Source organism: Corvus cornix, chromosome 7, assembly GCF_000738735.6.
Source record: "Corvus cornix cornix isolate S_Up_H32 chromosome 7, ASM73873v5, whole genome shotgun sequence".
NCBI lineage: Eukaryota > Metazoa > Chordata > Aves > Passeriformes > Corvidae > Corvus > Corvus cornix.
The window spans coordinates 9,678,166-9,706,078 of record NC_046337.1 but is presented as its reverse complement, the minus strand read 5'-3'; the positions used below and the strand labels follow the sequence as shown (position 1 = coordinate 9,706,078).

At 42.3% G+C, this 27,913-nt stretch overlaps 1 protein-coding gene across 13 annotated transcripts in view; it reads left to right on the top strand.

Moving 5' to 3' along the window:
• The window catches only part of KALRN (kalirin RhoGEF kinase), a 484,636-nt gene that overhangs the window by 428,691 nt on the left and 28,032 nt on the right, over window positions 1–27,913 (top strand). For 8 of the 13 annotated variants that reach the window (XM_039555510.1, XM_039555513.1, XM_039555508.1 and 5 more), the window contains 13 exons: window positions 3,125–3,220; window positions 4,828–4,958; window positions 8,565–8,631; window positions 9,900–10,003; window positions 12,413–12,482; window positions 13,037–13,123; window positions 13,934–14,026; window positions 15,112–15,162; window positions 15,481–15,558; window positions 16,428–16,613; window positions 19,666–19,837; window positions 23,795–24,033; window positions 24,884–25,131. In XM_039555510.1, the coding sequence (XP_039411444.1) occupies window positions 3,125–3,220; window positions 4,828–4,958; window positions 8,565–8,631; window positions 9,900–10,003; window positions 12,413–12,482; window positions 13,037–13,123; window positions 13,934–14,026; window positions 15,112–15,162; window positions 15,481–15,558; window positions 16,428–16,613; window positions 19,666–19,837; window positions 23,795–24,033; window positions 24,884–25,131 (1,622 nt within the window). Of the gene's footprint in view, window positions 1–3,124; window positions 3,221–4,827; window positions 4,959–8,564; window positions 8,632–9,899; window positions 10,004–12,412; window positions 12,483–13,036; window positions 13,124–13,933; window positions 14,027–15,111; window positions 15,163–15,480; window positions 15,559–16,427; window positions 16,614–19,665; window positions 19,838–23,794; window positions 24,034–24,883; window positions 25,866–26,006; window positions 27,251–27,278; window positions 27,324–27,913 lie in introns of those variants that run through there. The other 5 variants (XM_039555515.1, XM_039555514.1, XM_039555518.1 and 2 more) reach the window with 4 other exon arrangements.

Genomic DNA, 27,913 nt, shown 5'->3' with positions numbered 1-27,913 from the left:
CAGATCGATAATGCGTGTTTTCTACATCTGTTTGAAAAGTGCTGTTGGTGTCTGTCTGTAGCAGTAGAAATGGTGTTTGGTGGCACCGTGCTGCTGGTGGTAGTTGTCTGACATGAAGTCAGAGTTTGCTGTGGTGGTTGGCCCTGTGGCTTGCAGAGTCCTGTCTTGGACTCGGGGTAAGAACCTGTGAATATGGCTGAGACAGTGGTTTGCATTCACAGCCAGTCCTGTCTGCATGTGTCCCCCCACCCTTTCCTGGTGCTGTCATCTCCCTTGTAGAAAACCATCCTCCTGTTCTGCAGTTTCCTGCTTTCCTGCTGGCATCTGTTTTTAGCACTGCCACTTCTGTATCGCTGTCCTCTGATTGTAATTGCTGCAGGCAAAGAGGCAAGGATAGGGGAGATTAATAAATTGTCAGGAAAGAAAAACCAAAACAACCCAGAATGTTCTTGGGGAAGGTTCAGGCAGAAGTTTGGAAATACAGAGAGAGGAGGATGTAAATATTTCTGGGACTCAAGGAGCAGAGTGATGGAGTAAAGGATTCGGGGGCTTGCTGCTAATCTGTCAGGAAATGTTATGACATTGTGGTGGCCGCAGGAGCAGAAGGAAGCAGCTGGAGCTGTGGACTCCTGCCCTCAGAGTGCTCTGTGTGCTGCTGGCTGTCTGGCGAGGGGCAGAGGCGAAAGGTCGGCGGAGCAGAGCCCTGGTGGATCCATGCCCAGCACAACAGCAATTGCTCCTGGCTTGTTCCCCATGGCGTTTAGCTAAACGTTTGGGGCTTAGTTTGCTTTTTGATTTTGGGGACATGGTTTTATTTTGTGTTTTGTTTTAAAGAAAAACAAAACTGCTGCAGCTCGGGTCACTGTTTTTGGTGTCCAACATGCCATGTGATTTCAGTATTTCATGAATACATTTCTGACAGCATAAGTGTTGTGGAACTAAGCTGTTTTCTGCTTCAGATGTCTGAGCTTTACACAGTGTTTTGGCATCCTGTTTCTTCACCCACTTCTAAAACAGAAGATTAAATAGAGCAAGATGCATCTGAAACCCCTTTTTTTCCTGGTTTTTTCTTGCCCTACTCAACCTTTGTCATGGGGGTAAAAAACGAAAGCCCATAGGGTCCTGCATTTCCTGGCACAGGAGCACCGTATTAGCAGTGTTTGAGCCATGCTGGAGCTGAAAGCTCCTTAATGGTGTCAGTTTGGGCACAGTGGCCTGCTCATGTCCGCCCTGTGTGCTTACAGGCACAGGCTTAGGCTGCACCAGCAGCAGCAGTGTGGGGCAGTAGCTGTGGTAAGCAGGAGAGGTGTGCATGTATGGGAGGTGACACTTTTCCCTGAGTCCATCTGCCAAGCAGCAGTAATCGTGCCTCACTGCTCCTGGAGGCTCTCATAAAGACAAATTGCAAGATCTCTTCGTATTAGAAATTCTTAATTTGCTTCATGAGAAATAGAAATACCATCTTTCAATTTGCCCCACTCAAACCAGACTCCTGTCAATCTCAGAAGTTTTATTTAACCCCAGAATTCTTGTAGGCAGCAAATGTTTTCATGCTTCCTTCAAAATCCTGCAGTTATTTACTTTTCAGAGACATTGAGCAATTTCAGTTAAAATAAGTGAGAGCAACAGCTGTTTAGTGCCTCCAAAAATTGGACTCCTCCTGCTAGAATGGTTATGTTTGGCAGTTATCATCAATGTATTTGTCCAGTATCTCTTCAAAGTCCTTATTTTCAGTCTTTTTTTTTTCTAAACACATCTGTCTGCATTGCAGGTGAAACAGGCAGGCTGAGTTTTTACATTAGTATGAGATTCCTGCATTACCAGCCTAATTCCTCAATTACTAGCCTGATTTCCTGTAGTTTTTGTTGTTGTTGTAATTAGAACTGTTGATTAGATGTATTATTTGTGGAAGACAAGTTGATGAGTAGCAGTGTGTTCATGTTTCTGTTCTGTCACAAGGCTTCTGGTTAGGATTAATCTCCTTTGCCTCTTTTTTTCTTCTCCTGGGGATGTGTCACTCAACAGGAGCAACCTCCCCAAAGGGCTGTTGAAAGAGGTGGCTAGCTGCCCAATTCCAGCCATCACATTTGCACATCTCTCTCCCCAGCACTGTTTAATCTCAGATGCGTGTTCGCTGGCACCTGCACAGTGACTTCATTGAAATAGCTGCCCTCCACAAGACTTTCATTAAGCAGCTGAGAGATGAATAAACTTTTTCATAATTTATAAAATTTTAGCCATGCTTTAGTCTGTGTCAGCCTGACAACAAAAGGGCTTGTAGTTTTAGTCAGTGCTTGTATTGCCTTCAGAAGAAATGTATATACAGGTGAGCTAATAAATCCCAATTCCCATAGCTATCAAGTGGGTTTGGGTGTTCAGACTGAGGTTAGGACAACAATCAAGGGGTGATATGCCCTTGTAGAGCAAAAACCTTAAACTAAAACTGAGTTTTTCTGCCCTCCTGTGCCAGGTACCCAGGAGAGATGAGATATGTAGGGATGTTTTGTCTCCACTCGTTGCTGAGAAGGGACAGAGGAGTTACACATTTTAGATAACTGAAGTTGCATGAGTGGGAGGTGTCATCTAAGTTCATTTGGAGTTGCAATTGGTCTGTGGGGAAGGGATGGAGGTGATTTGTTCCCCCCTGCCTCCCTCCCCTATTGCCTGTAACTCCATGTGTACCTTGTGCTTAACTGCCTTTATTAAATATGCATGTATGGGGGAGGGGGTAATTTCTTACATCTGCAGTAAGAAAATCAATTTTCTGGAGCCTGTAAGACCTTAGACGGCCTCAGAAGGAGGAACCAACTTTAAGAGTACTGTGACCTGTTTGTAAATGAACTTCAGTTCTTTGCTGCTGTTCCCTGGTTCCAGTCTTGGAACTGCTGCAGGGAGATGTGCAGCCAGAAGTGGATGGCAATTCCATGCTTGTCTGACGCAGCAACACTCGCTCACCTGACTTGCATGTGTCCCTCTAACCCTCCAGCCCCCTTTCCATGTTCCTTCTCTTGTCTTGGAAGCTTCTTCACTGAGCACTTGGGTTTCCTACTCCCTTCTCCCTTCTCCCTCTCCCTACTCCCTCTCAAGCTAACTTGCTTTTCCTTTGCCACCTGGTGTCTTGCAGTCCTCTTCTTTGCTAGCTGCTCGACAGAGCTCCTCCGATGTCCCAACTGCTGCGGATCTTGTCAGTGCAATAGAAAAGTTGGTCAAAACTAAGCTGGTAAGTTTAGTGTTGTGAAAACTGTGTACACAGCAGGCCCGATGTGACTCTAAGGAAGGGCTTTAAAAGGCTGCCTCTTGTTCTGGTTTCCTTGCTTTCTACCTTCATCTGCTCTGCTTTTATTAACCCTGTGTGCTCTGCTTCTCAGTAGTGCCCAGTATTTTGCTCCCCTGTGAGATGAAGCCTACATCTCACGTAGGCTCTGCACTGCATAGTCAAAAGTCACTTCTGGAGTAGGCTTTGCAGAGCGTGAGTTACTGTACTGTACACTTTCTGGGGTCTTGTTGGTATTCAAATGTTACACAGTGGGATGTTTTGTTTGTTTTATTTTAAAGATTGTTCTGAGGCACAGTGAGTTTTACTACCCACGTGAATTTGTTTGGTGTTCTGGTTTCAGTAAAAAGACCCTCTAAAGAGTAGAACTGCTTGAAGTACCACAGCTGTGCTTTAATTGTACAAAGATTCATGTGTCACTTTTAATCTGCCTTGTCAACTCTTTCTTGCAGGGAGTGGAATAAGCAATAAAAATGCTCTGGGATTAATTTGGTCAAAAATTTCAGTATTGTGTGTTCTCCCTGCTGATCCCATGTCTGCTGGACAAGGAGTAAATCCTGTTTCATATCTTGGCTTCTTTTAAGTTTTCCCTGAGCAGTTCAAAAATGTTAATGTCAAAGCTAAACCTTTTTCTACATGTCCCAGGACCTCTAAAATTAGCTAAATGCTTTCTCTGAACAAGTTTAACATAATTAACAAGCAGGGATATGATGAGCCTACAAAGGTTCATTTCCTTACATCTTCTGGAACAATGAAGAGAGTAAAAAAAATTTTTAAATCCCCACAGTGATCATTAAATTACTGCAACTCTGAGCAAGCATCTTTATCTAGTGAATAATTTCAGAAGGTTTTGGTGTTTTCTCGGTTTGAGATGTTGGTACAGGAAGAGAGTCAGCATTCATAGGGTGCTTGATAAGGCATGAGTGGTAAAGGAGCTCTTTGTGGCATGGGAAACCAAGAAGGCTATTCCCAGAAAATTCACTTTAAATAGTTTTATTCCATCGAGGGACTAACAAACTGAAAAGTATTTCATTAATCCGGTTAGACATACTTTTTTGATGATACATTATTTTCTCTCCCCCACATGCAGTCTATTAGACTATTACAACTACTTTCAAGGGATTTGGGGCAAACTTTAATTATTGTGGAATGTTGCTATGTGTCCATCTATTTCTTTTTGTGTTTTATTTTACTACAAGAATCCCCCATTCAGCTTTTGGCAGAGGAACTTCTAACCATGTGTAGCCTAACAATGGTCCTGATTGAGACATCAGGATATTTCCAGGTTGATTTGTAATAATTTGGAAGAGTTTTCTTTTCTCAGATCTACTGGAACATCTTTTTCCACCTTCTAACAAGAGGACGACAACTCTGCTTTAAGGATTTTTTGGTGGGGTCCTACATCAACCTAAAACTAGTTTGGTTGTGTTTCATGAAGTCCTGCAGGAGAGTGTTTCTGAATACTCTGTAGTGGTGGTTGCAGAACTGACTTGAATACTGATGCTGGAGTTCAAGGAAAATGTTTATTCTGTTGTTCTTTGGGGTTTTTTTAGACCCTTGAAGGAGGATCTTACCGAGGAGGCTTAAAAGATGCCACTGGATGCTTAAATGAAGGAATGACACCTTCAACTCCCCCACGAAACCTTGAAGAGGAACAAAAAGCCAAAGCAATGAGAGGCAGGATGTAAGTTGTATTACTGGTTCTTTCCAAAATATGTACCCAAGGGGGACACACAGCAGCACTGCAGGAATACTTTGTAGTCAGTGAGTGAGTGTGGAACTGAGAGTAAAGCTGTGTTCTGCTTGCATCTGTTTTTCTTAACATGTAAAAACACTTCATAAAAGCACTTCCACACACAGGAAGCTCATCTTCAATCTAAAATGTAGAGCTTTTACACCAGATAGGAAATATCTATTGCTGTAAAAGCCTCTGAAGAGCTCAACAGGTATTACTGAGATGTGTGCATTGGTAATTACTGCATTGCCAGAGGTGAAAGCTCTCAGAGGGGGAATATGTGGTTGACCTTATTAGGTACCTTTGAGAAAAAGAACAGTGAATCCCTCTTAAGATTTTTTGAAAGAGATATTTTTTGCCCTCATTATTAGCATAGGAAGGGACAGGATTCAGATGCATCTGTGGTGGAAATGTGCCACTGAAGAAAAAGTTCCATTTGGGAAACCCTCATGCCTGTGGTAATGAGAGAAAAAAGAAGTGGTGACAGCTCATGAAAGTTGTTTTTTAAAATTAGCTGTACACTCCCTTAAATTTAAAAATAATGCTTATTCCTTCAAAGCCTATAATGATTAAAGCATTTCTTAAATGTGTGTTCAGCTGAAGAACACAGAGAATTGGAGCAACGGAATCAAGAATTTTATGAAAGAAAGCTGAAGTAGCTGTTTTCTTTGTATCACCTCTTACACCAACAACAGGAACTGCAATGATTAATCAAATGGTAGATTGAGGGGAGAAGTAACATTCCATACAGATCTCATGGGAGTGTGGTAAGGTGAGAGATGGAAGAATAGCATCCCATTTTAGGAAAGATGCCAAGTCAGAGGAGAACCAGAGGAAGTAAGAGCAGTGTCACAGGTCTGTGAAAGCCATCATTTGCTCCTGCAGTTTGTTGTAGGAAGCCAGAGGAGGGATACAGTGAGGAGCTGGAGCAACTCCCAGTAGCAGACAAGGACATGACACTCCTGCATGTGTTTCTGAATGGGAGAAGTTTTCTACAAGGCAGCTGTCAGCCTTCCCACAGGGAACATCTCTGCCCATGACTGTCTCCTGAAAGCTCCTCAATATTGCAGGATCTGGAGTTCCTCTGGTGGCAGTTCATTAATTAGGTGACTGGCAGCTAACTGCAGGTTGCAGTTTTAGTGCAGAGACCTCTGCCAATGTAAGAAGAGCTAGAGGAACGCTTCTGGCAGGGACCGGCAGCCTATTACGTGCAATTAGTAGCTGCCAGAATTCCTGAACACCAGGATGTTTAGGAGCACCTGCTAGTGGCTTTCAGCACTAGACATCTGTCTCCCCCTCCAGCTCCTTTGTGTCTTCATTCTGTGTCTCTCCAGCTTGCTGGATTTAATTCCACAGTCATGTGAGGCAGCTGATCTCCCAGCTTGAGCTGTGACCCTCCAATCCCCACAACACAGCAGCTGAACCCTTGCACAGGCATAGGCAGCAATGTCCTGTGTTCCTGGCAGCACATGCATGCCAGCAGTTAGCCCTGGGGTTAGGAAACTCCTTATTCCATCAGGCTTGGTTGCTGCATTTCTGTGAGCAGTAAGACAGTAGTGTCTCCTTGAGTGTCATTGTTCAGTATAGGTCTAATAGGGAGTTTCCAAGATATCCAGATATTCAGACTCAATCAGAAGTGAGGAGGCTCTAACCTTGCTCCTGTTCATGCCAGTTTAAATACAGCTGTGTAGTCAATAACTGCTGGTGACCAGTGCAATTTGCAAGCAACTCCCTGCCCTGTTATCAGAGCAGGAGATGAGTGAACTTGAATTTTTGTCTACATGCATCTTAGAAACCTTAAATTTGGGAGTACTTCTAAGGTGCTGCATCAGGTAGGCTTCAGAGAATGAGTAGAGATGGTAAAGGTTGATTTTCCTGCTTGGTACGAAGAGGGGAGCAGAGGGAACCCTGGTGCTGAATTTAAGGTAAGCAGTGGAGGTGCAGACCCTGAGTCCTAGTAGAGGTGTAAATTGGCAGGTTTTGTCTGTTCACCAGAAACCTGGCTGCTGCACTGATTTCTAACAAACACACACCTGCCTGCATGTCCTGCAGCATTATGTACTACAGGTACCCGCTGCTTCATTTTTAGAGCAGAACTTGGCTGGGTGGATCCTTGCAGTAACCTCGTAGATAGGAGAGGTTCTCCCATTCCCTCTGCAGCTCTCTGTGCTTGTGGGGAGCAATGCAAACAGAGGTGGTGCCAGCTGGAGGGTCCCCTCCCAGCCTTCCTCTCCGGGCAGAGGGGACTGTGGAGCCTGTCCCAAGGGCACGGGGGTCAGGCAGCCTGAGGGGCTGTGCAGCACATGCCTGCTCAGGCCACATGCTGCTGGGAAAGAGCAGCCTCTTGCCTTTTGCCCTACACGTGTTTGCTGCCCGGGCACAACTTGGCAGGGCGCTCCAGAGAGCCCAAGCATCTGGTGTGGCTGCTGCCAGCCCTGCCTGCTGCCAAGGGGGCTGGATTTCACTCTCAAACCAACAAGAAGCTGTTTGACTTTTTTCTGCCACATGGCCAAAGTATCGCCTCTGCTTTGTCTGAGCAAGGGACACGTCGTGAGCGCAGCAGGAGCAGGATTTATTTTCTCAGTAGCCTCTCATAACTAAGTCTCTCCTTGCCAGTTTGGTTGGTTTTTCGCCCTCCAGGTATTTTAAACCAGGCTTTATCTTAGCACTGTTTGCCCTCAGCCCTATCACTTCAAGTGGGTCAGTCTGGTGATTGATGTGGACAGAGAAATATCAGACATGAAAGCACTCCTCTATCTTGTTAGCCTTGTTACTGCTGTAGCAAACTTGACGACAGATGAAGTTTTATTTGTCATGTGCCAATCTATGTATTGGCATAATTGAGAGACAAACTGTCTGCAGCAAACTGTAACTTTTTGAAATTGTCCTCAAAAGAACATTATGTGATTAGTCAGTTTGACTTACAAAGGAGGGGCTTTTTTTAGCTTGCTGTTGTTTGCATGCATCAGGCCTTCATTAGATGACTCCCCTACCCGGGGTTATTAGCTCTGAAATCAGAGTTAAAACATTCGACACCCACACACAGATTACCTACTCCGAAAGATTAAGCTCTTAGTTATGACGGGAGAGGGGCTTTGTTTTCCACGTGTTTGAAACTTCCAAACTGAAATGTACTTGATGAATCTTGGGCAAAGCCAGATGGACTGGAGCAAGAAATCCTCTCTGCTTGCTGCAAAATGGGTCAGGACATGTCTCCATCGTTCTCAGGGGGGCTGCATAGGGGATGGGGAGAGGAGATCAGGGAGGGGTAGTTCAAGGTACAGGCAGCTGTTTGTGCTGCTGCTTTTGCACCGTCCTGGGATGTGGTGGGGGAAGAGGGATAGCAGGAAAGAGTGGTTAAGAGATTTGAAATTCCTCTGACCTGAAATGTGACATTTTTGTCTTTTACATTCCACTGAGCTCTGAATTAAGGGTGAATTGTGTTACGTGACCTGGATGATGATGGGGTTTTATGGTGAGATCATATGTGGTAAAGGAGCAAATGGTAACATCAAGGAGTATGGTCAAATTCTTGTGTGTTCTGTTTTAATTTAGGTTTGTCTTAAATGAGCTGGTGCAGACTGAAAAAGACTACGTCAAAGACTTGGGAACTGTTGTGGAGGTGAGCTGAAGCAAACCCTGCTATGCAAAATGTTTTCCCACTAAAAAGCACCATGCTGACAAGTGACAACAACAAAAAATACAGCATGAGAAACAAACTGCTTTATTTTGCAGTCTGCTTCCATGGTCCCCTTCTCATGTTGACAGAAACAAGAAGAAATGCCTTTGGAAACTATTTTTGTTTCCATCTAGTAAATGTTGTATTTTAGGTTCAACTCCAGTGTGCAAAGGTTTTTCTTGGCTACCCTGCTTGTGACAAACTCTTTTTGCTGTAAGGAGCCTTGGAGGCATTGGTGGAGAATAATTTATCATCCTACCCCTTATTTCATGCTTTTCTTCCCATCATAGTGGGTAATGTGAACACATACTTTGCTTGAGTTTGCACCTGGACTTGTCCTTTGTCTGTGTACCTTTCTAGAAGCTGGGCCTGGAACTGTGTTGAGCTGCATGTGTGACCCATGGATTATTGTTTTGCAGAAAAGCTTGAGATAAAAGAGAATTTGGGGGTTTTTTACATTAAAAACCAGTCCTTTTTTTGCATTAAAAAACAGTCTTTTTTTTCATAAGCTTCAACTTGTAAAGATCTGGCTGATCTCTAGGGATCACCTGTCAGGTCTAACTCAGTGCAGGGTTCAGTTTTTTTCCCAGCAAGGACTCAGAAGTGGAGACGTGGGATTCACTAGTGGCATTCGCTAGTCCAGGGAGAATTATCAGTCTATCTAACAGGGATTTTCAACAGCTTCCAAACTTGGAAACCTTTGTGTAATGTTCTGCTTACATCGTGCACCACTGGCAAACCTGAGAGGGCTGTCATGCTCCAAAGGCTTACACAGAAACTCTCAGGAGGTGTGAGAAATCCTGTTCTTGTGACTCTAAACTTACTGCTTGGCTTTGTGCTCCCACAAGATACTCATGATGAAGAATGGAAGAAATCTGTGCAGAGTCTGATTTCTTCCTTTTACCAGAGAAGCCAAGAGCTTGACAAACTACTTTAACTTTTATCTTACAATTGCACTTGTCACTTCAATTGCATCTAATAATGGTTTGTGTAAGTATTGCAGATATTCCAAATAAATCCTTTGAAGTTTTCTTTTAAGAAAACTGTGTAATTTAAAGTATCTACTTGCTTTTCTGGTTTTAAATTGTTCAAAAGATATTTTAAGCATTTTCAATGTAAAATATCTTGGCATTAAGCTTTTGCTTCTTTAAAAAAAAAGTGTTTCCCCCTTAAATGAACTCTTTGCTGACCACTGATCCTTAATCCTAAAGGGCTTCATGAAGAGGATGGAAGAAAAAGGAGTTTCTGAAGATATGAAAGGGAAAGACAAGATTGTATTTGGCAATATTCACCAGATCTATGACTGGCACAAAGAGTAAGTGTTTTGGTTTAGTTCCTCTTTAGACACCTTTCTAACCACTTATCCATAGAGGGTTGGGCTATGTGGTGTTTGTATGTCTAAACTGCTTTTAATTGAACATCATCAGGTCATTCAGGGCTGAGCTGCCAAAGGATGCTGCCTCTCTTTAGATTATCTCTGTTGGTTTGTAAGGGCCGCTTAATAACATCACAAATCCTGGCTACCTTGAATCCTGAGAAGATGTTCTGATTTATGTGCTTTTAGCCACAGTTTCTCAGTACCCTAAATCCTGATACAGGGCTTTGTTTACCCAGCCAGAACCAGCACAACTGCCTGATGGAAGGCATCAGGCCTACCTGAAATCACTCTTCCCAGTGAAAAAAGAACCTTGGTGTGGGATAGCTTTGCACTTCCTGGCATCATGGGAGGGTGTTTGTCGTGCTGTCTGTGATCACAGGTACAGCTTTATGCTGGCTCAAACACAGTGCCAGCAGTGCTGGTCAGTGTGACAAGGATGCTGCACACAGGACGCTGCCCTGTGTCAGCTCTGTGCTGCTGATGGCTCTGCCACTCTTGCTGGGGAGCCCCAACAAGAGGCATCACTTGGAGAGGGACCACTGTGGTCCATCCACAGCTCCTGAGCTCATAAGTATTCCCAGCATCGCTCTCAGAGAGTTGCTGCTTGTGAGATATTCACTGAATCTTCAGAAAAGCTACTGGGGCTGCCATAATTGAGTTTCTTGGGTCACAGCTGTAGCCTCAATGTATCCTACTGATGGGCAGTAGCAGTGCTGGGAAGTCATGGTTTCCTTCCTGTGTCTTGTGGATCTCAGCAACATCTTCACATGCAGCTGATTCGATCATTAAGGCTGACCATACCGGTGGTATTTGGCTAGAAGGGTGATAAAATACAAATTCTTTCAAGATCCTTCTTATTCTGGCATGCTTTGGCCTAGTTGATGCTTTTGGCTCTGAGTTAGGAGCTCAATTCCTTGAAAATCCTACTCCTACAGGTAGATTTTGAAAAGCTGCTGGAAACACAAACCCTGGGCCATTTCCTCTGTAACTGTGTGAACAATGTCTTGCAATATGGTCATCATTTCAACTCTGCCACTCACAAATACTCTGCAGCTCCAATTAACTAAAATTTGAGCATGTATGTGTAGATGTGAGCAATGGACTTTGGGCTGGAGCTTCCTTCAGCTCTGGGCATTTCCCTCACCCAGGAAGCACAGTATCCTTGCTGTCATGTGTCCCACAGGTGCTTATCTCATGGCCTCAGCCTGTCCTTATGTGCTGACAGATGACTTTGTGAGCACAAACTAAAAAATGTCAGAGGAAGCTTCACCTTATGTTGATACCAGAGAATGGAGTGTTTTTACCAGTGCTGTTCCTTGATTAAGTGTGAGGATAGGAGTTTTCTGTAACACAAATGGAAAGATTCCCTATTTTTAGTTCTGTATATCTGGGTCAAGTAGTGTATTTAAATGCAGATGAATGTAGCATTTATAGAGGATTGGGTTATGGAAGCAGCTGTATCTAACAGTAGAAATGGTGATTTTTAATTGGGACATCTGCCCAATTTGCATCATTTTTTGAGGTTCTGGGATTTCTTGGGACCAGATTATTGCAAGCATGTCCTCTCACAAAATCTTGCTACTGTAGCAAATCCATGGAGGCATTTGAGACTGAAATCCTGAAATGAAAAAGAGGAAGATCATGGACAGGGCAATTGTTTGGATTTGCCTACCAGACAGAAAAATCTAGCAGTGTGTCTGATGTTTTCACCTCACTTTTAGGCATTCCAGTATATTTTTGATAAGGGCATTTGAGCTAGAATGAATGACCTCCTTGAAGCTGCAAGTCAAGATAGAGATGGTGTTTATGAATTACTGTGACTATCATGAATAACATGTCTATTTATTATGAAATTAAAAACAGTGACAAACAGAACATATCATAAGTCCACCAGCAAAACATATTGATTTGTTTATTCAGGTGGAAACATATGCAATCTCTTTCATGTTGACCAGTACTCCAAATCTGCTCATGCAACTGAGAACTCTTGGTCAAAGCTGGAATTTTCATAAGCTGAGTTTTCACAAGCGTTTTGATATATGGGAGAGTTTTACTCTGGGAGTTCTCAGTGAAGGAAAGCAACTCCTGCAATTAGACAGTGATCAGCACTTTTTGAAAATTCAAACCAGAAGAAGAGCAGACAGTTTGCAAGACAAGACCTCCACATTTCACAGCTCTCATCTAATGATTTAGAAATCCCACCATTAAGGGCTGAAGCCAAGCTTACCTTTTCATTTATTATTGGATACTGGAGCTAAAGTGCCACTCTTATATCTGAAGGATGACTAGTTTGCTGCTGGGATGACCTAAAGAAGTATTCTGAAGTGTTCATATCCTTTCTTTCAGCTTTTTCCTGGCTGAACTGGAAAAATGTCTTCAAGAACCTGACCGTTTAGCACAGCTTTTTATTAAGCATGTAAGTTTTGTTTTGTTTCCTATATCTAGTACAATTGTCTTTTAGGGTGTGATGGCTCCTTTTCAAAAACACCTGTTTGTGTCGACTCGATGCTTTTGCATGTCTAAACTGAATTTAAACATAAAGTATCCATACAGTTAAGCATTTTCAGTGGGCAGCTGGATTGCACTAAAGCATTAATCATTGTCTTTTTGCAGACAACTTACTTGGGGGGCAAAATTGATGTGGCCGAGGACATCTGCCGAAATACAATTATGGCAGGTGCTACAATTTACATGTTCATGTGATATTAGCCAGAGTATAACTCTAGAGGAAATTTCAGACCTGTCAGTGTGGGTGTAACATCTCTCACTGGCCACAACCCAGAAAGCTCCCCTTGCCTAAGTGCAGCTGTGGAGGACAGAACCAGTTACCAATTTTCTTTCCTGCTTTAGAGAACTAAGTCTTTGGTTAAACCAAAAATAAGCAGAACATCATAGCAGCTTTCTGCCACCTTTTAATAACAGAAGGGTGGCCAATATCTCACGTGGCTGCTGTGCCTCTTGCCTTCACAGGAGCGGCGATTGCACATGTATGTGGTGTATTGCCAAAACAAGCCCCGGTCTGAGTATATAGTAGCTGAGTATGAAACGTACTTTGAGGTAAGCACGGCTCATTATGCATTACTGCTGCTTGCAGCTGTGAGTCCAGGTCAAGGAGACTGTTCTGTAAGCTGTGGGGTTTGCCTCAAACAAACCCCTGAAGATTTTGATACTGCACGTGCTGCTGAGGTCTCTGCCATACAGAGAAAGTGTTACTATTTAATTGCTTTCAAATTCTCATGTTGTTTACATATTTACATATTTACAATAAATATTTACATATTTACAATAAATATTTAATTCAATACTAACTGTGTGTGGCCCGCAGAGTACCACAAAGGCACTCATTTCTGTCCCAAGTAAGACTTTTAAATCAGTAGTGTGCAAACAACAGGGGAGGTAAAAGCTGTTGGAGCTGGGTGGTGCCTCTCATAAATCCCCAGCAATCTTGTTTCAAGAAGGCTTTGGGACCAGACACATTGTGATAGTAATGTGAAAGAAGCGTGTTTAACAAGGGAAAGATGTTTCCTTTCACCCCAGGGCAGGAGGCCTGTTCTGCAGGACTCACTTGTGAGCTAATCCCCGCTGCAGTGGACAGAGTGACCCTCAGACCCTGCAGGGCTGCTCGGTCAGCTCAGAGGGGGAGGGATCCTGTGCTTTCCAATGCCTTCAGCTCGGCCACGACTTTAACCCAGGCCTTGCCTAAATAGGATATGCCAGATTTTTAAATCCTCAGAAATTCCGTCTTGCAAACAAAAGATTAAGAACAGACCAACTTTCTGTGGAAATAAGTCTCTGCTGAGACGTTTTATCGTGTTGTCTGTCTTACTCTGTGATTGTTTGCAATTGTTTTTAATCCTCATTTTTTAGGAGGTTCAGCAGGAAATAAGCCAGCGGCTGACCATCAGTGACTTTCTGATTAAACCCATTCAAAGAATAACTAAATACCAGCTTCTTCTCAAGGTGAGTGAAAACATACAGTTTGGATTAAACTGTAGTCTGCATGTTGGGTTAGATGCTGTTATTTTAAATCAGACTTAGACTTAATTGAGGAATAAATTCATCAAATTAAGAGGAAAGAGGGGTCTGCTTTCTGGGCATACAGTGACAGAGGCCCATGGAATATGTCCAGAGAGCAGGAGGCCACATCTGTGTGAGTGGTTTGCAATTTAGGATAGTAAACAGATGATTTTTTTTTTTTCATTTTCTTTTGGAATTTTTTAATAGAAGGGTACACTTCAAATACGAATTTTTTTCCTCTGAGGTTTCAGAGCAAACTCTCAGTTTTTTTAAAATTGGAACAAAGATACACAAGTGTATTGCTAAAGTCTGTCTTTGGTGCTGAGGCATGCTTCTAGTAAGTGCTATAGCCTCCATTTCTGAATATCTGTCTTCAAATTAGCTGAAGAAACTTATTTTCAGAATATTCTGTTGTCTTAAAATTTGGGGAGCTCACCCCAATTTTCTTCCCCAGGAGCCTGACCACTTTGGTTTATGCTGACTTATCCATAATGACAATTACTCAGCACTCTTGAAAATTCATCATGAGGGGTCTGAAGCCAATATCTAAAAGCAGGCATGTCTGAACCCACCCTGTAATCTCCAGCAGCACTGGGGCTCTGAGCTGGTTTCTCCTCTTTTTTGAGCTATACCCAAGCAGGCTGCCATCAGCCCTGGTTTGGGAATTGCACACTAGCAAAGGCACAGCAGCGTGTTCCCCAAAATGCCAAAAGGAAAAGAAAACTCTTCGTGTGTGTGTGTGTGTGTGTGTGGTCTTGTGGCTTAAGACAGGGACCAAGTAAGCATTCCCAAGGACTAACCCCAGCTTTGTCTTTTTTTCTGTGATCTTTTCAACAACCCTCCACACCCCTTTTCCGTATCTCTAAAGTGGTTATGACATTCAGCAATCTCTGAAGATGAATTTATTAATAGTAGCAAGTTTCTTCTCAGAAAATCACATGCTGAATATGCTTTTCCCTTTTCAAACTGGTGCCTTTTGTACTCTCTTTTCTGAAGTGCCTTAATGCAAACCTTTCTGCTTTCTCCAGGACTTCCTGAGGTACAGTGAAAAAGCTGGTCTGGAGTGCTCCGAGATAGAGGTACATTTTCATGCACTGGACAATAGGGCTGATGGGACTTTGTATGGAGGAATGAAAACCCCAGTATTCCTTTGACAATAGTTGAAGATCCTGCTGGTAGTCTAAATGTAGTATTTCTCTTAGCTTAAATCAGAATTAAAAGATGATGGCACAGTCCTGCATTTTAGTCCTGCACCATCCTCTTTTAGACATCTATTCATGAGGGCCTCGCCATGAGTCACTGCAGCAATTGTGCTATTGAACTTCATTATTTGACACTGTGCTTTTAGGAACCCTCTGGGTCTCTTGTAATAACGCAACATCCCTTTTCCTCAACAGAAAGCAGTTGAATTAATGTGCCTTGTACCAAAACGTTGCAATGACATGATGAACCTGGGTCGCCTCCAAGGCTTTGAGGTATGCATTTGCATTTGTCTTATAATAATAACTAGGCAAGGAAAATTATTTTATCTTCCTATGATTGTCTCTACAATCTACCCAAGCTGCTTATTTAGTGCTTGTTCTTCTGCGGTGCTCAGCTGCATGCTTTGGTGAGGTTCCAAAGGTGGGGGGGTGACACACCTCTCACTCTAAAGTTGAGGCAATCTATCTATTGTTTCTTCAGAATGTGATGTCTGTAAAAGCTTCTGTAAGCTTTAATGAGACTTATTATCCAGAGCAAAATAAGTGATGAACCAGCCTGCTCTGCCCATTAGTAAGGTCACCTGGCATTAACACATTAACTGCTCCCACCGAGTTCAGCAACATCCAGGAGGGGACTTGAGAGTTACAACCCCACAAGTTGCAGCATGTGGCTTGTAACTAAGCCAGTGTAGGCTTTGGTGAGAGGTCTTATCTCCAAAATGAATAAAGATTTGTCTTACTGTCTTATGCACTGCAAACAGGTAGGTCCTGACTTTTGCACCTTCAGAGGTGTTGTGTCAGTGGCTGCTGGCTTAGGGCATGATGGAGAGCTCTTGCCTGGAGCACTACAGTAACAAGCTGCATAATGGGAGCAGGGTTTAAAATGAAGTGTACAAAACAGTCTGATTAAGACCTCTTGCTTTTGGTTTTATATACACCATCAGTGGCAATGAGAGCAAGAAAAACCTGTTACTTGTCTTCAGCTGAGTTTTACAGGGTTGCTGCTTTGGTATCTTAGAGGGCATATGTCTCACATGAATGCAGGGCTGCCTGGAAAACTTGGGCTGCATGAAATAGAGCATATCACCTTGTGGGATCACGGTGGGTCAGGGTTTGTGATGTTAGTGCCTTGTGCTCCTCAGGGCAAACTGACAGCTCAAGGCAAGCTGCTGCAGCAGGACACCTTCTACGTGACGGAGCAGGATTCCGGGGTTCAGTCTCGACCCAAGGAGCGCAGGGTGTTTCTCTTTGAGCAAATAGTTATCTTCAGTGAACTCCTTAGGAAAGGATCTCTAACACCAGGCTACATGTTCAAGAAAAGCATAAAGGTAAGAAATGCAGAGGGAGAAGCATATTCTCTTTGATGGTTGTGTAAGGTTCATCCTGTCATAGGGGGACAGCAATGTGCAGAAAACATTTGCATTTACCTTTCAGTGGATCAGAAGCTGTTTAAGACCATCTCTAAATAAATTGCTGGGTGTCTAAATGTACTGGGCAATTCTTACAGGGAACACAGCCAGGGCAGGTCCTCTATCATTCATAGCTCTGAATTAGCAAATATTGCTGCAAAACCTGCAGTAGTCAAAGGAAGTTTACAGTAGTTGCTCTTAAGCATGATTGTAAAAGGTAGATGAAAGTACAGTGTCCAAAACAGTCATTTAGGCCAAACTATAAGTCAATACTAAGCCTTTATGTGATATTACTGGAAATACTCCCCCTAATTTGTGTGAGGGCTCTTAGTACAAATATGGAGGTTGCAAGAATGTTTCAAAGACAAATAAAACCACATATAATTCTAAAAATAAAGCTGTGACAAATTACAAAACCAGCTAAACTATAAAGAGAGTTTTGAGAAACTAATTTTGGTTTTAAATAATCTATCCAGATTATGGGGCTGGGGCTAAAAGTAAAAACTGAAAGTAACCAGGGCAAATATTTACTCGTGTCTTTTTTTGTTTAAGGGGGGGTTATGTTTGTTTAACAAATGCAAAGTTAACTGGTGAAATAGTAAGTGAAGGTGAATGAGTGCTGCACATCTCCTGGTAGAGCAGCCTTTGCTGTGCCTGCAGAAAGAGCAAAATCACTGATTCATTTAAATTTCTGGGTCATTCAAAGCTCAGAAACCAGTCTGGCATTGATTTCCTTTTCAAAGATACAGGTTAAGAGACATGGGAGAATGCATTGTGTTTGCTCTAAATTTTAAATGATGCATTAATATGAAATAGAACACTATCAGCTGAAATAATGCATATTAACATATATAACTAAACAAATTTATGGTAAACAGCATATTTACTGAAATGAGGTCGTCTTCTTGGCTGATGGAAACAGCAGCATTTACTGAAAAGCCTATATCCATTTGCAAGTCAGTGTATTTTATAGTTTCCAACCAAATAATAGGCTATAAAGGGAAAACCTAAAGTGTACAAATAAACAATCGTCTTGATTTAGATGATCAGCTTTGATTTTATGTTTTTGCTGATTTAAATAATTATTAAAATTGGAGATGGAAATAGTATGAATCATTTTTACTTCAGTTTATTGTATATATAACAATGAGGCTTTTATCTGCAGGAAACAATTCCTGAATTGTATATTGTAGATAAAGAGAGAAAAATAAATCTCTCCTAATGTCAATAAAATTAGCTTGCCTCAAGGGTATGAGTTGCTTTTCTAGTTAAACAGCCTACGAGAGAGAAGGCTGTTCCCACTGCCTGAGTTTAAAATTTTCATGTGATAATTTTCCAGCCCCTTTTCTTCCACTTGGCAAACAGCTCATTCTCCTGTTGAGTGTCTACAGCAAGTGTGGGATCCCACGTGGCTCCATGTGTGTCTCCCCCACCTCAGCATGGATTTTGTGTGCCAGCAGCTCTCACACCCTCCATCCCAGCCCCCACTTCAGCTTCAGGCTGCTTTTGCATGTCTGCTTCCCACAGAGAAGAGCTGTGGCTCTCAGTGGAGCAGGACCATCCCTGCCTCTCTGGGCTCTGGGCAGCCTCACTTCGCCGTGGGGCCTCCACCTGAGCCAGCACCACAAGTCCCATTTCTTTCCTCTGTCACAGCCACAGAGTAAAAAGTGCATATGACTTCAAATGCAGCTGTTCTGGTCTGTCAGTGAGATGAGACTCCCAAATATTCTTCTCCAAAGTCTGTCACACTCAAATCGTGAAGAAGCTTCAGCATCTTGTCCTGCATTAGCGAAGAACCCATTTTTACACAATAAGGTCCTTAGTGTTCAGAAATGGCACATCCCTTCTCAGATACTTCTCAGCTGGACACCCTCAGGCTCCCAAAATACCTAAGTGGGAGCCTTGGCAAATGCATCTCCCTGAGATGCAAATAGGAGCCTTCTACGTGGAGTCATACCAGGATTGGTTTGACTATCAACCAGAGGAAAATGAGCTCAGATCAGGAGGAACAGCACAGTCTGGGCTCACTGTGAGTCCCTTTCCTTGTCCCCATGTCAGGGGAGTTCCTGCATGTCAGTGTAACTTCACAGGGACTGCCAGAAGCAAAGGAAGAGGCTAATTCCATCTGGCAGCTTGAATGCTGGACAGTATTCTGGTGTGGAGTGGATCTCTCCATACCTTGACAGATACTCAGAGCAATTGGAGATGGACTTCTAGGGGACATTACTGCCTTAGTCTTCAGAGCTGTCTGCTTTTGACATGAAGACACTCCCTCTCTTTTTTTTTAGGGAGGCTATGCCAACCTATTCTTGTTTACTACCCTCAGTATGTCAGGAAAATCTACAGTTACGAGTACACTTAAAACAGAAGCCTCACAAGGGCGGGACAGCAGCCAGAATTGCCATCCATGTGATTTCCAGCAAGAATGTCTGTGACTACAGTCGAGTGAAGTGATTGCACACAGATGACTCTAATCTGCTAGAAATAAGATCTGCTGGAGCATCACGGGAGAATTGCTCTTTTTTTTCATTATATCCCTGTTTACAGTCCATTCCATTTTTAAAATGTGCTAATGACTGAGACTCTCTTATCAGAGGACAAGAAATATAAACACTTATTTAGATTGGAGGAATGATAGACTTCATTAACATATTAATAGGAACATTTTTGCTCTATTTATGGGTTACAGTAAATTTTAAGCCCACCAGTCAGGTCTGTGTTACCTTAAAATAGAAGTTGTAATTCAAGACAAGGAGGGTGGATGTCTGGTACATCTGTCAGAGCTTTATTAAGCATCATATTTAAGATTTAGATTTATCTGGGTAAATCTAGATGAGACAAATTCTTCTGATTATGGTCTAACAGTTTGTTATTGGACTCAATTATTTTCAGGAACATTTCACAACAGTTTTGATTCTTGTGTAATGTTAACTCATGCTCCCTGTAACATGCTTACCTTGGCTTGTTTCAGATGAATTACCTTATCATTGAAGAAAATGTGGACAATGATCCCTGCAAGTTTGCCCTAATGAGCCGGGAAACATCAGAGAGAGTCATTTTGCAGGCAGCTAATCCAGAAATTCAACAGGCTTGGGTACAGGACATCAACCAGGTCCTGGACACACAAAGAGATTTCCTAAATGGTACGTACGTGGTCTTTGTTCTGTTTCCCAAACTGTGATGCTAAATGGGATTTAGAATCTTTATGTCTTTGTTTCCTCTGTGAGAAAATTACTGAGCCACTTCTGCATGTGTCAGTTGGGTTCATGTTCCTATCTCAGGTCCCGCTGTGGGTGGTGTTTTTGTTGGTACTTTTGCCCTGGGGTTTGCAGGGCTCTGTCACCTGGTGCTTTCCATTGCGCAGCAAGATTTTAAATCTGATGCCATCCCAAGATCATGTTGAAGCCAGGTTGCCACTTTATCTACACAGCATCTCCCATGTGCTCAGAGCAAGGTTTATCCCCAAGAACCTCCTGTTAGACATCACTGCGTGCTGCCAGCTGAGGATGTGAGGTGGGAGGAAGGCTGCCTCACCGTGCACCCCCCTACAGGTCCCAGCTCTGCAGGGCAGCAGCAGCTTTCAATTAAAAAAAATAACCAAAGGAAAGGGCAAGGAAACAAGGGCAAGGGCTTGTTTCTCCTAGGAACCATGGGAGCTGTGCATGAACAGAGGCCTTTCCAAAGTATCAGCTTTGCTGTAGAAATAGATTTGAGGTGGTCTGAAATAATATTTCAAATTAAAGCTATGTTTTGAAAAAAAAAACTCTCAAAAACCAGACACACACACAATCAGCAGAACTGTGCAATTTGGAAATACAGAGGGGTCAAATTCAGTTAACAATTTTAGCTTGTTCTTGCTCACAAGTGGATGAGGGTAAGAGAGGGGAACAGGACTAGAGAAAGAATCTAAAAATAGTATCTCTTTTGTTTATTTGGAAACAACAGAGTGGCTTTGGATGTCTCCACGATAGCTTTGCACTATTCATTTCAAACCAGCTTATTTTATGGAGTTTATATTAGAGTTCTATATTTAATAGCTTAATACATGTTCAATAATAAAACATATTTGCTTGAATCAAGATGTTTTGGCTTGGCACAATATGTTAGATTTTTTTTTTTTATTTTTGGGTTTTGTTATTTGGTTTTGTGGATTTTTTTTTGCAAAATGGGAAGAGGCTCTTTCAGTTCACATCAAAGCAAAGGTTCCTTTTTCTTGAATGTGGAGGTTTTAAAAATTTTAATTCAGCTTACTTTTACTTTTCAGAAGTTAAGTGGGAAGGGGTTACATGCAAAGGTTGTTTGTGACAGTTCAGAATCTATGGCTGAGCTGATGAAGGGAAATCTATTTCAGCCATGATGCCACAACTTGGTATTGGGTTTTCATGACCTGGAATAGAAGTGGCTTCATGCAACCATTTAAAAATGATTCCTTAAATACATTGGTGAGATGAAGAGTCTAAGTTCTCCAGTTTGACCAGTTGGTACCAAAACTTGGTGGGTTTATGTCAGTGCACTTGGCTTTGACTGACGAATTATTGGAATAAAAATAAGTTCCACTAACAGTTAGCTACAGACTTTTTTAAAAAAGCCTTGTGAGAACTCCACAGGCATTAATGCAGGGTCTTTCTGTCCCTTCCACATCTTTCTTGCTTGTTCTTTTTATTTTTTAAGTATTCCCTCTTATCTTCACAGGACTTACTGCCCTGTGAGCCTCTTTTCCTACTGAGGCGTCTTCATAGCCCCTATTCAGCCTATCTTCTATGAGGCCAGCAAGCAATTTGATGGGTTAGGAACATAATCATCACTATCTCTAAAGCAAAAGTAAAAATAGATTTATATTAAAACACAATCTTAAGGATTTACCTTAAAACTATAAATAAGATCCAAGAAAATTATACTGTATCCAGTAGAGCCTGTCCAGTCCAGAACATTTTAAGTGGCTTTTAGAATGTAATCTTACTGAGGCTGACTAATCTTTAAATATGTTCTTTAGCTTTGCATTTCGTTAAAGCAGATGTTTTCTGTCTTAAAAATCATATTAAATCCACACTGAGCCAATGCTGCATAAACTTAATAACAGAATATTCCCCATGAGTTCTTGCCCAAGCTGTCTCTGATTTTTCTCTCTTCACCAGGGAAGTCCTAAAGAGTTGGGGCTGTGTACAAAGCACGGGATTTGCATCCAAACTTCATTAATGTAAAACTGTAATATTCAAGTTTTTCATATTTTTCCATGGAAAAGTAAAAGCTGCTAAGCTTGAGAAACAGGCTGTGCATCAAATGATGAGCTGTTCTGACCTTTAGGAAGCAAGGTGTAAAAAAAATATGTCCCTGCTGGACATAGTTCATAAGGAAAATGCCATTCATCTGTACCTTTTTTTTAATCATGTTTTTGGGGGGAGTTTGAGAGAGAAAGAGAGAGCAAGAAGCAGCAAGTAGATGGACACTGACACTCTAAGAATACTGACAGATGTTTAACAGGAGGCTGGAAGCCAGGCGTCACTGTGATAGTTCATGGTGGAATTAGCAGTCAGAAATGGACACTCAACTAAATACCCTTTAAAAGCTCTGAGTACAGTAGATTGTTTCAAGCTAGACTAATAAGTATCCATTCAGATCTTACTGCTAAAGACCTTGCAGCCTAATCTACTGTATACAATAGAAAAATGTCACTGTCAAAATCACTGTCAAAGTTCTCCCCAGCCTTCCTTGCCCTCTGTGGCTGGTCTGCAGCAGGACCAAATCATTTCCAGCTGCAGCTGAGGTAAGCAAGTGAAACTGGCAGTCACTGTGGCATAAATACAGTCTGCTTTTGTGACAAGGGTCGGGTTTTAGAGACAAGTAATCTTTCAGATTGCTGCAGATCTGTGTCTGTGTCCTTTTGAAGAAAATGGTGATCTGGCATCCTCCTTGATTTTTTTTTTCTTTAAGTCATTTGTTCTTTAGTATAAAGTGGTTTCTTGAGTTGCCCTGCCTTTCTCTGGAAGGGGAATGCTAGAGAGTGCTGTATGGTGCTGAGCTTTTCTGGTTTTCTTTCCTTTTCATCTTGTTGTGAAAGACATTCCTTCTGTTGTGGTTCCCTGGTGGGGCTGATGCTGTGACATTATGTCCTCTGTCTGCCTCTTGCTAGACTAGTCTCTCTGCATTCCAGTAGGTTTAGTCTGGTGCATGTACACAGTATTAACTGACTATAAATCATCTGTTAAAGCCACATGACATGCGAAAAACCAAGCCCATAGGTCTGGGGCTCATAGCCTGAGCCCAGCAAATCTGCTCACTGCGAGTCCCAGCCCTGATCCCTTCCCCTCCAAACGTAACAAATTATTTATTTCTTTACAATCTGGAATTTTTATCCTTCCTTTTCCCAGTGCAAGCTCTCTCCATGACGATAAAATCTACTCTCACAAGTAGTTGTTTTTTTACAACTGCTTGGTTTTTTACAACAGCTTATGGAACTGTTAAGTGTTGCCCGTTGGGTGTTTTCTGGAGAGGTTTGTACTGCTGGGAATAATATCTTGGTGCCATCTATACTTCCTCACTTGCTGGCCAGTTCCAGCAGTTTCCTTGAACCAAAGTTAATGTAGAAAGCACACTGAGAGCCAAGCTGCAGTGCATCTTGTCTGAAGAGTATTTAGTAGTCACACTTTCTTGGGAATATGCACATGGGACTTAGAGGTCTTGACCTGTGTTTCCTGATGTTAGCAAAATTCACTGTAAATGTGCTGTGCACCTCTTAGTCAGACTTTCATTTATTTTGACTACAGGATATGATTAATTTGTGCGATTCCAAAGAAAATGAATGCAATTATGTATGCTATAAATGGCAAACATTTTAGCTTACTCACTGTGTAGGTTAGAGAAGCTTTTCTTCCCATCAGCACGGAGTGCTGTGTTCAGTTCATGCACAGCACAGTGTAACATGCTTGAGTCCTGTCTAGCCATGAACGCACCGTGTGCTTCCATGGGTGGCATGTCCCGTTCCTGTTTGGTTTGCAGCATATGGGTCTGTTCTGTTTGAACCATCCCACCTGTTTGAACACCTCTGCAGCCCCTGGCAAGGCTGTTGGGAGCCTGTGGCTGACTCTTGTCCTCTCTTGCAGCACTGCAGTCGCCCATCGAGTACCAACGCAAGGAGAGCAGCTCGGCGGTGCTGCGGCCCCAGGCCGGCAGAGTCCCTCAGCCCAACACCAGGCCCCATTCTTCTATTCCAGTAGGGTCTGAGAAGCCTTTGAAGGCTACAAGCCGTAACCCATCTCTCCCACCCCTGAAGTTATCTACCTCCAACGGCAGCACAGGGTATGAGCACTCACAGCCTGGAGACAAGTATGAACAAAGCAAGGTACTGAGCTCATCTGATAAAACATGATCTCACAGCCCATTTCTTATACCACAGGTGATCCATGATGTTAGCTTTGATTAGCATCTAACTAGGTCAACAGGAATCAACAAACTGAAGCAATGGGGTAACGTGTGATTTGGGATTAAACAGCTCATGCAAAAGCCCTGGCATCCACATGGAGGGCACTTCATCTAGGAAACAGAGACAGAGCCTGACCCTGGAGCACTGATCCCAGTGTTTTTCAGGGCACTGTGCTTGCAGATCTAATGAACTAGATATCCATTTGCAATACTGGCAGAAGCAATATTCAGGCTTCTCTAATAGCCATTAACCACCCATTCCTGAAAAAGTCTATGGTAGGGAAGAGTTTAGACCTTTTCCCATATAACAGCTCACAGGGTGCCAGCTAAAGGTTGTAGTTTGGGTACATGTGTGCTGCACACAAACCACCAAAGAGTCAGTGGCCACCAACCCTGCTGCTGGCTGAGGCTGACCAAAGCCACTTTCAATATGACCTATATTTAACTGCGAGTATTCACTCAGCATCACTGGTCTTTCTCCCTATTTGGCTCAGCACAGACCCTTCATCTGTAACACCCGCAGATGAGAACACCCAGGGGCACGGTTGTCAGCAGCTTTGAAGTCTGATGTGAAATAGGAAACTGGTTTGTATTTGTTACTGCCACCTTTCAGGTCCTTCAAATCCTTTTCTGCCAATGTGAACTTCCAAGTGTTTTGTGTCTTTTTCCCTGGTCTGGTTAGGCTGGACATGAAGTAGTGGGATCGCTGCCAGAAAGGGCAGGTTCCTCCGCACCGGCCGCTCACCGGTTTGTGTTGTGTCCGTTTTCAGACTGATTTGGGAGGGTGCAATGGGACCTCTTCCATGGTGGTGATTAAAGATTACTATGCACTGAAGGAGGATGAGATCTGTGTGAATCAAGGAGAGGTGGTTCAGATCCTTGCTATCAACCAGCAGAACATGTTCCTGGTGTACCAGCCCGCAAACGACCACTCTCCGGCCGCTGAAGGATGGATCCCTGGCAGTATCTTGGCTCCCCTCCCTAAATCCACTACAGATAATAGCGATGGAAGCATCAAGTAAGTGCCATATTGGCTTCGCTGGGAGCACTATGTGGATTTTTTGAGGAAATTAAATAAATAAATAAATAAATAAAAATAAACCCAAATGGTAGGGAAATCCTGCTGATTTTTATCTACAGTGCCATTGGAACAAGCTGAGTGGTCAATCCGCAGCATCGGGCAGCCATGGTGGATAGCTCGGGTTTTGCTTATTTTCATTTTGTGGGATTTTGTTTATACTTTGGAGAGAAATAAAACCATAGACGGTTAAAGATATGCTTTACATGACACCATTTTACACCAACATGGACCTGCTTGGACTGGACTTATATTTATGTTGTATTAAGTTGCTAATCTATATATTGGTTATAACAGCATCTAGATAAACAAAAAAACACAAAAATCCAGGCTCTGTGTTGGACTGAGGTTCGCTTCTCAAGGAGGAGAGATTTTGTTGTCTATGGCAATTTCCTTGTACAGCTTGTATTTTTTTTTTTTTTCATTTGTTTTGGTTTTTTTTTCTGTTTGCAGTAACTTTTGTAATATATTTTTTGGTTTGCAAGACCCCCATCCAAGTACATTCCTGTATAAAGTATTTTGCACTATTTAAAAAAAAGAAGAAACAAACTCATATTGATGAAGTCAGGTTGTGCAATATAATGGATAGTCGCAATGTTCATCATTGTACCTGTAATGTAACTAATTTTAAATGTACTATTTTAAATATGTAAAATAAATTTTCACCATGAGCATGTTTTAATGAGGTAAAAGAATTAGTTGGACCCTTTTTTTTTTGTTTTGTTTGATTTTGTTTTGTTTTTAATTTTGTTTATAATATTTTGTTGCTTATTTAACAAATGTGTGGATATATATTTTTCTTTTCTGATTTTTAGAAATTTGTCAGTCTGAAATGACTAATGCAAGAAAGTGGTTTTTTGGTATTAAATACAGAAGGTACAACCCTCTTTTCAGTAATACCTGTTGATTTCTTTTAACATCTAAAATGACTAGATGGTAATGCATGATGTATGCTACAAACTGTGTTTTACCTTACACAAATACCTCGAGGCGCAGAATTAAACACGAGGAAAGATTTTGTGACAGATTCACTAAAAATAATAACTTGATCTCTGCTGCCGTTTCAGTTAAGAGAAATGATGACTTTACCTGTCAGTCAGTAATGAATGCTATCTGGCATTGCATGTTAAGCCAAAGGAGTTGCTTGGCACATCTCTTGCACATCCACCACAGCCATTCCCGGGTTCCTCTCTAGCCGCAATATGCAACCACATGCCCTTAGAATCATCCACGGTACCAGACTCCTGGTGAAGACTGATTTCATGGCAGCTGTACAGTAAAATTCTGCATCAAATTCTGTAGGTGGATGAATTGTGGCCAGGAAGGTGTAACAAAACTGAAAGACACATGAATTGCAATTCTCTCTTTCTCACTGCAGTGAGATTTAAAGTCCTAAACAATGTTTTCAGACTCAAACAGCTAAAACAACCCAGAAAACAAAAAGACACTTGAATAATAGGAGTCCTATGAGTAAAAAACAACCTGGAGCCGTGTTATCTTCAACCCTATCTGGTCTGCCAGATCACAGTGACTACTTAGTTTGAGTAATAAAACTGTTTCTTCTGTGACAAATACTGTACACAAAATATATGGTTGATCCAGCAGTGTTGGCACCATGAATTACTCACCTATCGGTCAGGGAGTCCCATCAGCCGTGTTCTTGACTCTTACATTTCCTAAAGGAAAACGTAACAGTCCTGAAGTGTTGGATAACTTCCCCTGCTCTGCACTTCTCATTTGGACCTTCTCCAGGAACTCCCAAATACCAGTCAGCACTTAGTGCCTGTCTGAGCCGTGCAGGATGCTCTGGTGCTCCCTGTGCTCAGACACGACTGCCCATACAGTCTGAGTTAGTGCAGACTCTAATCCTGGTTGCAAAAACAGTTGTTGTGACCCCGTTCACTCTTGTGGCAGTGGCAGCATTTGCTTGTTCCTTAACTGAGCTATTGTACAGCTCCCATCAGGTGCTGAGGTAAAAGCAGGAAATGCTTAGGAGTCAGACGCAGTGTTCATGGGGGAGCGTCGGCTGTGTGGGGCATCCTTTGGGTCCTACCTTGCTAACATACTGCGTTTTATTGGCATCACAGGTGATCCCTGGAATTCATACAACTTCCTTTGTAAAATGTATCAAGGTACTGTAGACGTGACATGTGCCAAACATTGGGCTTAAACATGCAAATCAAATTTGCATGACTTAAAGGTGGGCAGATGCTTTGAACCTGGATCCCAGCTCATCACACTGCTGTTTTGAGAGCTTTATGCTTTGGACAACATACCCCTCCCCAAATTCCCCCCCAACCTGTCCACTCTTCACTTTAAACCAAATGAAATCCATATCAAGAACTGTTTTGGTTTTTTCTTAATTTCTTATGTCTGCTTTGATACGCAATTCTCTTGTCAACACAGCATTGCTCTTACAAAGGGTGACATTGGTCTTTTATTATTTTTTTCCAAGAATAAGGTCATAGGAGCAGTAATAAGGGGTGAAAAATTTACTGGAAATGGTGCCTGCTGTGATGCTAGCCAAAATCCATGAGCTGACTGCTGTCCTTTTTAACTGGATTGGCAAAGTCAAATGGGAAATTCTTGGTCTTGAGAGGCACAGCAGAGCTTGTCATTCTAGGACATGACTTATCTCTTGGAAAATTAATAATGCAGCTCCTATTTATTGAGCTGTTTGTGTTCTGAGCAACATGTAGTGAGTAACCACTTGAATTTCTTA